We start from the raw sequence: 13,183 nt of genomic DNA, 5'->3' as shown, positions 1-13,183 counted from the left end.
CAGAAGCGGCAGTTGGGTTTTTTGGTCTCTTTGTATCTTTTGTCCGTAATGTGCCCCAACTGCGCGTGCCCCCAGTTATTTTTAGTCCCTTATAGTTTCTTCGTATCTGTGGGTGGAGGAGAGGTGTGTCCAGGTGCAAGCCCTGCAGCAGAGGGTCCCAGGTCCCACTCTAAATTGCTCCCAAGACGAGTGTCCCTTGCCCTTTGAGAAGCGGGACAGTTGAGGGCCGCGTTGGCATTGAAGTGAAAGGTCAGTAGCAGCCGGATCTGAACGCTTTCTCGGGAGGAGGGGGCAGAGGTGAACGTGATGCAAATGTGAACTTTGGCTTTGTTGGCAGTTCAGCCCCTGAACCCACCGTGTCTCCTTTGAGACACGCCTCCTGTTGGGAGTCTGCGCAGATGGGGGGCTGGCTGCACGGGGCCCCCAGGGGCCTTCTGCTCCCCTTCCGTCCCGGGAGCAGCTCTGAAACCCCCGGGTCAGCCCTGGGAGGGTCGCCCTCCACCAAAGGCCGCTCGTGCGCCCGCCGTGGCTGGTTCCTCACGTCGCCCGCACTGTGTGGACCAGGGTCCTCGTCCTGGAGCAGAGCAGCGACTCCGACTGTTTGAGCTGAATTCGCAGTGGAAGATGGAGAGAAATTACAGCCACGGTTTATTCCTGTTTTCTGTAATTTGTAACTTCCTGTCTGCAGAGTTGAGAGACGGGGCAAATATCTTCAATAGATTTGTTTTTGAGAACAGCTGTAGATTTGCAGAGCAATCGAGACGGTCGTGGGGAACCGCGGTGCAGCCCTGTCGTTAACACCTTAGCCCGTGAGACGGGGCGGTCAGTTGTCACGTCTGTTTGACCCTGCTGGGCTCAGGCAGTTCCTCAGACTTGCTGTGTTTTGTGACGACCGTGACAGTCTCCGGAAGTAGCGGCCAGGTGCTGTGTAGAATGCCCGCTGTTGGAATTTGTTTGATGCTCTGCACGTGAGTGGACCGCTTTTGGAAGAGAGGTCACGGAGGTTCGGTGACACTTTCGTTGCCCCCGACCAAGGGTATGTACTGTCAGCGTAAGTTATGACCGCTGATGGTGGCCTTGGTCACCTGGCTGGCACGGTGACTGTGTGGCCTCTCCCCGTCTGCTGCGGGCAGGGCCCTGCGTCAGCTGCTTGGAGCTCTTCTGCGTGGCAGCCTGTCCCCCTTCCTCATCCGTGCAGCCAGTCAGTCGTCCATATCAATGTGGACTCAGAATGCTTACTTTACACTTCAGGTCACCCCAGTACTGCTTTATTTTGTCGCTCACGTGGCTCCAGCTTTGGCCGTGGAAGCCGTGGAGCGCTTTCCATTGGCTCCAGTGTTTCTTTAACCTCTCTCACTGTGTGTGTGTGTGTGTGTGTGTGTGTGTGTGTGTGTGTGTGTGTGTAGCGCTTCCTCGCTTTCTGGCACTACAGGATGCTCCAGACGTGCCTCATGTATGTCCTGCCCCATCCCTAGAATCAGTTGTGTCTCCGTGTTGCCCTGTCCTTTCACTGGAGACGGAATTAGGTCCCAGGGTCTGGAACCCAGATACGCTTGTTGCACCTTGACGCCAGCAAGCAGGAGTGTGAGTTTGTGCCGGCTGTGTGTCTGTGTCTCTGTGCGTACTGCTGTCGGCGATGCCCGCACCTACATTCAGCGACGCGTGAGTGCTGCGGATTTCTCCGTGTTGCCCGCCATCTGTGAGCCCGTGGGCCGTCCCACCCTCCCCGCCCGGCTTATCTGCAAACCGCCCCCCACGGCGAGACACCCGGCTCCCGGCCTGCGGCGCATTTAGGTAATGGATTCATTGCAGGGCACACACAGCAGCGTCAGGGTGCTTACCCCAGTGCTCCTGTGGGAAATGCCTTTTTTAAACGAGAGAGCAGTGCTTGTGTGCAGTTCCTCTGACCTTTTGTCCCGCAGACGTCACTCGTTGCCAAGGTTACCTAGGCTGGCGCCTTTGGAGATGGGGAATGTTTGCAGCTGTCAGTACCAGGCCAGCAGAAGCTCTGAAGTCACAGCTGACACCAGTTCATCTTCATGATGAACGGGCTGCATGGCGGCCGCCACAAAACTCTGAACACACAAGTCACATCTGAAGAGTGACCTCAGAGTCTTTTTCTTTCCCAGTAGTTCAGTAAAGAAGTAACTTTAGAAAAGCTTCTATGTTTTTTTTTTGCTTTTTAAATCATCCTCTACAGAGAGGGACTCGATCCGGATGAAGAGTCTGAGAGCACACAGTACGGTTCCCCGGCAGAAAGACAAGACACCGAGGGTCTCTGTCGCCCTCCGCCAGCCCCTTCCCTGCACCTGTCTTCCGCCCGCGTCAGGGAGGAATGTTGTGGGTGCTGACCGCGTGCCCCTCGTGCACCGTGTGCCCCGGGGCTGCAAAGCGCTGTCTGGATTTGCACTCCCGAGGGCCCTCTGTTGTAGGAGAGCTCAGTTACCGTGGTGGCTTCCACAGTTGGGCCAGTTTGCTACAATCGAGGTGAAGGGAAGGGGTTGGCAGGGTAGCCCTGAGTCAGGCCGTGAAGCCACATTTATTACATTTATTGAATAAAAATCTTGTACCCCCTAGGCTGGCAGGCTCTGCCAGAACTGGGGCGATGTAGAAGATGAGTGACCCTTAGCACCCGCCCTCCGGAAGCTCCATGTAAACCCAGAGTTAAAACAGCGGGTGAAGAGTGCTGCCTCACCCGCCCTGTGGGAGCCGGGGGCCTGGCTGTGGCGCCTGGGACGGGGGTGTTCGAGGGACGACAGCTGGGAGGGAGGAAAGAACTGCATCAGCGTCGAGCAAAAGCGCCATTTTGGAAGCTCGTTTGTGCAGGGGTGTAGGTCCTGGGGCTGCCCGGGTAAAATGTGCCCGCAGCGTCGGGGACTGGGGGGCGGGGGGGCGAGCCTCATCACAAAAGGCACCAGCGCCCTGTGAGCCCTTGGACTTAGTCTTGTTCGGGGCAGCTAAAGGGGGAACCTGATTGGCTCCATATTTTAGGTCTATTTGGTGCCTCACCAACTGCTCCAGAAAAAACTGCACCCGTATATTCATTGCTAAAGTAGATCAGTTGGGCAGGGGGTACAGGATGAGGGAGGTGGGCAGAAGATAGATTTTTTTCCCATTAACTTTTTCTCCCCCGAACTCACCGCTGTGTGTGGTGTGTGTGTGTGCGCACGCTTGCACACGCATGTGTTTGTAAAGCTAGTGTAGAAGGATTATCTGACTTAGCATAAAATATTTAAAAACAGTTCATTGGGTTTTTCCTCCTCTTTCCCTTCTTAGAATAGTACCTGAGAAGAATAGCCAACTTTTTTCTGGGTTATTCAGTAGCTTTTACTATAATAAGAGAGGAAATCAAATCTTAATTCTGCTCTATGCCTTCATGCATTTTACCCTTCACGATACGTGCCCCAGTGCCTCTTTACATAGCTTGTCACACACGCAGAATAAGTAGTAGAGCAATAACAAGGATATCCCATTTATTGCTTTAATGGGTTAGACTATATCCACCTATTTTTTTTAAAGACACTTCCTCAGTAAAGGAACAAACTCAATACCAAGCTCACAGTGTTTTTTACCTTAGAGTATTAGCAGTTTACTCAACGGTCTTTGCCTTATTTCCTGATTTTTTGTATTAAGGAAGCCAAGTGAGGGAGACATCTATAAAATCTGATGTTCATCTTCATAGACTTGACTTATAGCAAGTTTGAGAACCATTTTTCTAGTGTCTTTGTGGAGGGTGAAAAGTAGGAGTAGGAAACTCACACGATGAGCTGTTGTCACTAGCAGAACGTTGGAGGTGACCTAGATGTTCATCCAGGGCCTGCTTAAGTCACGTTCGTCCCACAGAGCAGCCCCACGCGGTGGTTGGAAGGGCACGGCAGCCTAGCAGGCCTCGAAATAGAACAGTTCTCTCAGATATATTTGTAAGTGAAAAAGAAAAGTTGATCAGCAGTGAGTTGCAGTAAACGGTCATTTATGTTTCAAGAGGAAAAGGGCATATACAAGATCTCTCTCCACATATAAAGATAGAAAAGCGTGTTCATCGAATGTGTCTGGAAGGGGTCCCCCCGGGACAGGGATGGAGGGAGTGCATTCTCATCTGGACACTGTGAATGTGTCCCCTGTGCATAGATGAATCAGAAAGGTAAATTCATTCTCGAGGTTATTTGAGCGGCTGCTCTTAGGAATGTTCAGGTAAGGTCTTGGGAGAGAGGAGGGGTGGGTTTCAGCCGTGCTGGAAGGTGGCCCTGGAGGGGCTCGGGGACTAATGGGACACAGGGCATGGCGGGGGGACAAAGGGCGACTCTCCAGTTTCTAACAGGACGACGAGTGGGGCATGCGGGCATGCCCCATACCGGGGGAGGAGGCGCCTGGGGAGACGGGTGTTGAGCCAGTATCTCAGTCACAAGTGCCCGCAAGTGCCCCAGCCATGAGCAGTCAGCCGTAGTTCAGAAGGAGGACACGGGTGGGGCAGAAGCTGCAATCTGGCGATCGTGGCGAGGGGGAGAGGAAGGTCCAGGCAGCTGGGGCTGGGACCCGCCTCCCAGCCTGGTCAGCCATCACCTCCGTCCAGCTGCTGACTCCCTTCCCCAGCAGCACACTCAGATCATGGGCAGGAAGGTAATGTCTTCATTCTCTGTGCCCTGGAAAGTAGTAGAACCATCAGTGTGAGGAGAACGTCTAGCTCGTATGTTCAGACACGTTTATTAAGTGCTTGACGGTCAGCCTTCAGGACAAGAGCACACGTCGTCACGGTGTTCAGACAGGACCCGAGTTTTGGCCACTCTGCCATTTGGGTGTGAAGACAGATGGCACACACGCACACATGCGCACACACATGCACACACGTGCGCGCACATCACACCCACAGGGAGTGGGGGCAAAGGGAGATTCATGACCCGCAGAGTGAGGCTGCCTATGAGAGACGGGACAGAGAGGGCCCTGGGATGTGGTGCTCGGGGCGGGCCAGCATGGGAGTCTCTGTCCCCCTGGCTCTGGAGAGGGGCGCCATCGCCTTCACCCCCACCACGACCACCTCCACCACCTCCATCACCATCACCACCACCACCATCACCACCTTCACCATCACCATCATCACCACCACCACCTTCACCACCACCACCATCACCTTCATCACCACCACCATCATCACCACCATCACCACCACCATCACCTCCACCACCACTGCCATCATCGCCACCACCAACTTCATCACCACCATCACCAACATCATCACCACCAGCATCACCTCCATCACCATGACCACCTCCACCACCATCACCAACATCATCACCACCATCACCATAACTGCCTCCACCACCACCATCATCACCACCACCATCACCTTCACCATCACCACCAAACAGAAGAAAGATTTTCTTTTAATGGGGGGTGGGGGGGTAGAGAAAATTCAAATGCTCTGCATACAGCTTTGACCATAGGAAACTTTTTAATAAATTCAGGCTTTGAACTCTTTCTAGAAATTTGTATTCTAATGCTTTGTTTCCGCCATGCTTGCCGATCAAGACAGGCATCACTGTCCTTCACATAATCATTTTCTCGTTCTTCATACGGCAACATTTCTTAAGCATCTTATGTGCCAGACATTTTTGTCAGATGTGGGGATAGATCAGTGATCAACTAGACATGGAATTATATTCAGTAAAGGGGACACAGAGAAAGACTATAAAATGTAGGCAGGCACTCATCACCACCAGGGTGCTCAAGGAAGGCCTCTCCCGGAAGCTGAAATTTCAGCTGACTTGAGTGCCCCGGGTAGCCAGCTTGGTGAAGCCAGAGCAAAGAGCATCTCAGGCCTGGGGGCTGCTGGGGCAGAGATCGGGGGTGGGAGCTGGCTTTGCAGGTTTGTGTGTGGGGCGCAGAAAGACCATTGTGTACCAGGAACAGAGGAAGGCTGGATGTCGTGAGACGAGTGTGCAAGATGAGCTTGGGCAGGAATAGGGGCTTGGTCACATTAGCCTGTTTTCATTTTGGTGGCAGTGTTTCCAGATACACAAACAAGCCAACCTCAGAATTCTTCCCGTTGAAGGAATTATAGCAGCTTCTGAGTGCTTGACTTTTGCACTTCCTTTTCCAGTGTCAGGCTTGCTCCTTGGGACTCACCACACTCTGTGGTTATCTGGTAATTTCTTAGGGATGTTTGTTTGTTTGTCCTTCTCCCCTAGAAGCTCCCCGAGGGCAGAGACCCACCTGTTGTGCCACACTGACTGCTCCATCCCCAGCAGCGTGAGTCCTGCCTGGCATATAGGAGATGCTCAATGGATATTTGAGTGAGGCGGGGGGATATGTCCCCCATATGTACCAGGAGGAGTACACATGGATTGTTTTAAAGACTTACTGAGATGATCTAGTTATTTTCCTAGGGAACATCTGGGATGCGCTTTCCATGGATGCCTCTTGCTGGCATTTTACTCTTAGCTGAAACGTCCCGTTTTCACAAGGGTGTTGTTCTCTGACTGCTGATGAGAGTAAACCTTTGCCCTCGTTGCTTAAAGAAAATCACAGGAACTTATCACCGTCTGAAATCATCTTGTTTACTTATTCCACAAGTGTGAGCTTCTTAAGGGCAGAGACTGTCTGTCTCTATGCTGTAACTTTCTGCCCCAGGCCTAGGTGGTGCCAGGCTCTTAATAGGTGCTCAGAAAATGTGTGTTGAGGGAATGGGTTTGATTTAAGAGTTTCAGGGCACTATTTGTTAAAATCCAAATCCTGTAGTCAGATCATCAGTACGGTGTTTCTAGTAAACTCTCCAAACAGCAAACGTATTTCCAGAGAGAGTTAAACATTTATCTTGAACTTGAATGACATGGGCCAAGAAGAGCCAGCAATCAGCATTTTTAAGCCTTTAGACTTATTCTTTTTCTCACTGCTAATTTCTGCAGGAATAAATAGATGCTCGCTGAAGAGCCCCCTCAGTCAGGAGGGTGGGGATGAAAGCTCAAATTATTTTCTTATTAATGTACAAAACTCCAAAAGTCTTTGCAGTCTGTATGCATTAACATTTGTTCTAACTGTAAAATTATTCTAAAAAGAAAAGTGATACTAAAAATATTAAGGAGTGTTAGACATAGCACTTTAAAAGCTGAAACTGAGCCTAGGTATAATTTAACTGAAAGTCGCACATTTTACAACTGTGGCACCAACTGGAGAATTTCTCTACCTGGCTCACGAAGCTGGGACCCACCCCACGTAACTCTCATGCAGAAGCGCTTCGGTGTCCTGGAGGTACCAGTCCCCTTAGCAAAGGTAGGGAAACAGCTGGGCACGCTTGACGCAGCCCTGGCGACGGGGACGTACACCAGGGCCCCAGCACCACTCCACGTTGCACTGCCTTGAAGACCACGGCCCAGGCCTGTCACACGCACTAAGTGGTGATTGAATCCACCCTTTTCTCGTGAAAATGGCAATAGGTTACAAGCCAAAATTAGGCCTCTTCTTGCATTTGAGAGTCGTAGCTGTATTGTTTCCTAGAATATCTGATTGATGACATATACCACAGTACTTTTACATAGAAACCTTACTACATGATATTAAAATATTTTTGAGGAAATGCTGAAGAGCACTAAGCCAGTCCTTTAGATTATATTTCGTAAAAATTATTATTCCACATTTTATAGTAGGGTTAAAGGGAACATCCTCCTTGGGGTTTTATTATTTTAATTTTTTGCCTTTTTCATGTCTCCGTTACAAGTTCTTGGTTCTTTTCATAATTAATCAGAATTAATGACCTCTCAGTACTCTGAAATGTCTTACCTAGTCCACCTTTTCCAAGAATTATCAGAGAGAGTGAGTAGCTAGCATTTACTGTATGGGGTGCTGGGGTAAGTGCTTTACACGTATTTTTACACGTATTGATTTGTTTAATCCTCGCAGGAGCCATATGAAATAGGTCGGTGGTTTTCAAAGTGTTCTTTTGTCTGCAACCCATGCTAATGCATTCCATCATCATGGTCCAGTAACAAACATCTTTATATATAACAAACAAAAGTGTCACCAATTAATGTTAACGCTGCAACCTACTCTATTTTCTTTTCTGCTCCTTTTTTAAAATACCAGTTTTGATCCGCTAAAGACTCCGTAGCCCACTAGCAGGTTGCAGGTCTCACAAAAAGTACTGCGGTGTGGTCCTTTTTTGCCCCCCATTTCACGGATGAGAAAGCTGACAGGTTAAGTGGACTGCCCAAGTGTCCCAGCCGGTGAGTGGCAGAGCTGGGATTTGAACAAGAGCATGGGTCTTACTTGGTTTACTAAACTGAATCATGCAGCAATACGACTTCCAGAAGGAAGTGGTCCTCAGGGTCATCGCCATCTTGCTTCTGTGATCAGGGGAAAAAAAAAAGTACAAGAACTGTAACTCACCTCTGTTCTCCACCTGCCAAGAAGGAGCTGTTACGCCCAGCATAAGATCGGGAGAGGGATGGGACCCTGAAGATTTGGGACTAGGGGGTGAGGATCTTCTGGTCTTATAAGGGATTTTGAAAACTTGGGGGTGAGGCAGACATGTCTAATTAGGATTTTTTTATTATTAAGTAGTACTGTGTGACTTTGAGGAAAAACTCTCTTCTATCTCCCTTCAAAATTCTCAGTAAAATTACCTACTCGCTGATACTTGAAACCAGGATTTGATTTTGGAGGTTGAAGTCCAGCCTCAAGGCTGAAACCAAGCCAGCCTCACCTGGTAACACTTCAGCGCAGAAACGCCGTACGCTCAGCCAACATTTATTAATTTTCCGTTGTGTCTCAGGCGCTGTCCTGGGTACAGGGAATCACAGATGAATAAGGTCTCCTGGACCCAGTTCCTGTGCATGTTGACTGGATCAGAAGAAAAGCATCTTGTGGATGCTCATAGCACCTCTGCGGTGGACAGAAAGAAGCCTGAGTTGTTAGCATCTCACCTTGTGGCCGGGGGTTCCCTGGTCTCACAGCTCTTCAGCTCCGTGTGGGATCCCTGTGCGCTGAACAGCGCCTGGCACGTTGTAGACACTTGACTCGCAGCCAGGCAAGTCGGATTTCAGAACTCACGTCGGGGACTCAGCTTCTTTCCATCTGCCTGTAAAAGTGTGAATAAAAGTGCAACTGTTCACGTGGAGAAGCTGCCTTCCGAGGGGTGTCCATGAGCATGGTATACTGCACTTCCTGAAGTCGGCCCGGTGCCCAGTGATCCGCCTGTGCAAACATCAGCCAGCCGACTGGCACATTCCACTCCCTTCTGCCCCCGACTGAGTAACATTTCAGTGTCCTGATTCCTTGACCCTGGGGGGCAAAGGGGAAAACATCTGTTTCGTCCCTCTGTTCTTCCAAACCCACAGAGCTCCTCCAAGCAGCCGGGGTTTGAAAGAAGCCCTTTGCCTGCCCTGACGGGGACCGGTGGGGCTGTGCGTCAGCCACACCTGGGGACGCTCTGTGACGGAGGCCGCAGAGAGGCTGAGGGCAGCCGAGTCATCCAAGCAGAAAGCACGTCTAGGAGCAGATGTGCCTCCTGCAGAGCCGAGGGAGTCGTGAGGGGCGGGAAGTGCCGTGTATCTGGAGATGGCGGCGGGAGAGGGTGCTCTGCGGGGCAAGTACCCTTCTGCCTGGATTCCACCTCGAAACACAGGGGGACCAAGTAGTCAAGGGGGGGACACGCGCGCGAGCCGGCTCCGTGTGCGGCACCGGCTCCCGGGCAGCAGTAGCAGTACTTCCGTGGACTCTTCGTTGTATCCGAAATCTGCAGGCTGCCCTCTGACTGGATGAGTAATGTTTGTTTACATTTGGAACGTGGGGCTGGTGCCTGGTCACCGATGCCCTTGCCGTGTCCCTTGCCGTGTCGGCGACCCCTGTTCTTTTTAAAGGGTGTTTTCTTGGCTGTACGGCAGCCTGAGAGGGCTCCCCCTGCTGGCCGTGGCCGGTAGAATCTGAACGGTTAGGTCCCGGGGCTTGTATAGCTATTTTTCACGTAGGTGCACGTGGGCTCCTGGAGCCCAGCTCTCAACTTCCCATTCTTCTTCCCGCAGCCTCCCTGAGCAGCCTTCTGGTCACACCGTTCCCGTCTCCAAGCTCCTCTACGTCCTCCTCCAGCAGTTACCAGCGCCGCTGGCTTCGGAGCCAGACCACGAGCTTGGAAAACGGCATCATTCCCAGGAGGTGAGCTGGGTTCCCCTGGCTGTGCAGGGCACTGGGGCGGGCGGCCCGGCGATGCTGGCGGACACTGCACTCACTTGCTGTCACCACAAACGGGCCGGAGCTTTCCGCTCGGCTTCAGCTCAGCCTGGAAGTTCACAGGTGAGAGGTTCCGGGAAAGACACTGGGACTACCTGGGTAGATTTGGCATTGATTTAAAGTGAATGTGTGCTCTCTTTGCACTGGGTCCCTTCCAGGTGGAGCCTTTGTAAGTTAGAAGGCTGGAATAAATCTTTCCTTGGCTTATGGTGACACCAGTGTGGTCTTTGAAAATATATGAACTCAAGGATGGTTAATTTTTGGTGAAACAAATTCTTAAACAGTCAACAGTCTGATTATGAGTAGAGACAGCATCGAGGTATTCTCTGCCTTCATTTCAGTTGGTTTTCAGATCTAAAGTTTAGTTATGTTGCAAAACTCACGTTTTTGGCTTATGACGATGTTACATCAGTACCTTCCCACCTCTTCTTCCTACAACCCAAAAACTTAAAAGGGAATTAGGAAATGAAGGAATTAATTACCTATGAAAAACCCACATGACAGTTGGTTACCTTAGTAAGTGAATAGAGGTCGGCATGTGTTGGCTCTGAGAAGGGGTAAAGAGCTGGCTGCAGGCCTGCACTTCAGGAGCTCACAGAGACGATGCTCACATAAACAGTGGTGTGAAGAAGGTAAGTGCTAAACGCTCAGAGGGGCATGGGGGTGTGCGGCCCGGGGGCGGGATGCAGCCTCGCGGGAGGTCTTGGGGTTTGGGCAGCCTTCGTGAAGGGGGGGACCTGAAAGCACAGGCTGAGAAACGGGGGAGCCGAGGCGTGTGCAGGGCATCAGGCTGCTGGCCCTCTTCTCCCAAAATTAACATCACGTGTTAGTTTTGTTTGTTTGTTTGTATTTAAAGAAACATTATGTTCCAGGGCTTCAGAGATTTTCAGAATATAAAATGAATGTAAGGCTTTTCCATTAAAAATATTTTACTTACAAAATATAATAGAAATAATAGTGATACGTGACTATTATCACAAAGTTATAAATTACTAAAATGTTTCGGTGTAAAAATTTTATACAATATAATCAATAGTAATACTTCAGTCACTATCTTCATTCATCATAAGTTTTTGCTGGCTCACTTTTCTGCACATTCGTTTAGGTCATCAAAATGTGTACGTCAGTCGACATAATTGAAAGCAGCATTAGTCACTCCTGGCAAATGCAAGCTGATAAATAATTTTTGATAACTTTTTTATTTTGGGAAAGTTCTTTGTGCTCATTGAAGCTGTTACTGGAGCTTTATAGGTTATAACAACATTGAGATAAATTTGTAATAAACCTTAAAAGTATAAATTTTGGGTTGTTTGGCCTGAGGTGATCCAGCACTGGAGGCTACAGGCTCTTTCTTGAGGCTAATGGCGGACTCTGGGAGGGCTAACGCCAAGGAGTACTTCCCAGAACTTCTGCTGCCAGTGTCCTTGTCCCCACAGTGAGACACAGCCACCCCCCACCTCTGCAGGAGACCCCCCAACACTAGCCAGCCGTGGGGCTGACAGGGTCTCGGTGCTCTGGCCGGGTGTCAGGCCTGAGCCTCTGAGGTGGGAGAGCCGAATTCAGGACATTGGACCACCGGAGACCTCCCAGCTCCACGTAATATCAATGGCTGAGAGCTCTCCCAGAGATCTCCATCTCAACGCTAAGACACAGCTCCACTCAACAACCAGCAAGCTACAGTGCTGGACACCCTATGCCAAACAACTAGCAAGACAGGAATACACCCCCATCCATTAGCACAGACGCTACCTAAAATCATACTAAGTTCACAGACACCCCAAAACACACCACCGGATGTGGACCTGCCCACCAGAAACACAAGATCCAGCCTCATCCACCACAACACAGGCACCAGTCTCCTCCACCAGGAAGCCTACACAACCCACTGAACCAAACTTACCCGCTGGGGACAGACACCAAAAACTACAGAAACTGTGAACCTGCAGCCTGCGAAAAGGAGACCCCAAACACAGTAAGTGAAGCAAAAAGAGAAGACAGAGAAACACACAGCAGATGAAGGAGCAAAGTAAAAACCCACCAGACCAAACAAATGAAGAGGAAATAGGCAGTCTACCTAAAAAAGAATTCAGAATAATGATAGTAAAGATGATCCAAAATCTTGGAAATAGAATGGAGAAAATGCAAGAAACATTTAACAAGGACCTAGAAGAACTAAAGAGCAAACAAACAATGATGAACAGCACAATAAATGAAATTAAAAATTCTCTAGAAGGAATCAATAGCAGAATAACTGAGGCAGAAGAACGGATAAGGGACCTGGAATATAAAATAGTGGAAAAAACTACCGCAGAGCAGAAAAAAGAAAAAAGAATGAGAAGAATTGAGGACAGTCTCAGAGACCTCTGCAACAACATTAAACGCCCCAATATCCGAATTATAGGGGTCCCAGAAGAAGAGAAAAAGAAAGGGACTGAGACAATATTTGAAGAGATTATAGTTGAAAACTTCCTTAATATGGGAAAGGAAATAGTTAATCAAGTCTAGGAAGCACAGAGAGTCCCATACAGGATAAATCCAAGGAGAAACATGCCAAGACACATATTAATCAAACTGTCAAAAATTAAGTACAAAGAAAAAATATTGAAAACAGCAAGGGAAAAACAACAAATAACACACAAGGGAATCCCCATAAGGTTAACGGCTGATCTTTCAGCAGAAACTCTGCAAGCCAGAAGGGAGTGGCAGGACATATTTAAAGTGATGAAAGGGAAAAACCTACAACCAAGATTGCTCTACCCAGCAAGGGTTTCATTCAGATTTGACAGAGAAAATAAAACCTTTACAGACAAGCAAAAGCTAAGAGAATTCAGCAGCACCAAACCAGCTTTACAACAAAAGCTAAAGGAACTTCTCTAGGCAGGAAACACAAGACAAGGAAAAGACCTACAATAACAAACCCAAAACAATTAAGAAAATGGTAATAGGAACATACATATCGATAATTACC

The 13,183-nt window shown here is 49.4% G+C and overlaps 1 protein-coding gene across 8 annotated transcripts in view; it reads left to right on the top strand.

The window, feature by feature from the left end:
- FNIP2 (folliculin interacting protein 2) overlaps window positions 1-13,183 on the top strand; it is a 125,534-nt gene that overhangs the window by 70,727 nt on the left and 41,624 nt on the right. For all 8 annotated transcript variants that reach the window (XM_032632043.1, XM_032632042.1, XM_032632048.1 and 5 more), the window contains one exon: window positions 10,011-10,140. In XM_032632043.1, coding sequence (XP_032487934.1) covers window positions 10,011-10,140 — 130 coding nt within the window. The remainder of the gene's footprint in view (window positions 1-10,010; window positions 10,141-13,183) is intronic.

This window comes from Phocoena sinus, chromosome 5, assembly GCF_008692025.1.
Source record: "Phocoena sinus isolate mPhoSin1 chromosome 5, mPhoSin1.pri, whole genome shotgun sequence".
Lineage (NCBI taxonomy): Eukaryota > Metazoa > Chordata > Mammalia > Artiodactyla > Phocoenidae > Phocoena > Phocoena sinus.
The sequence above is the reverse complement of the archived record's forward strand: the minus strand, read 5'-3'. Positions and strand labels throughout refer to the sequence as shown.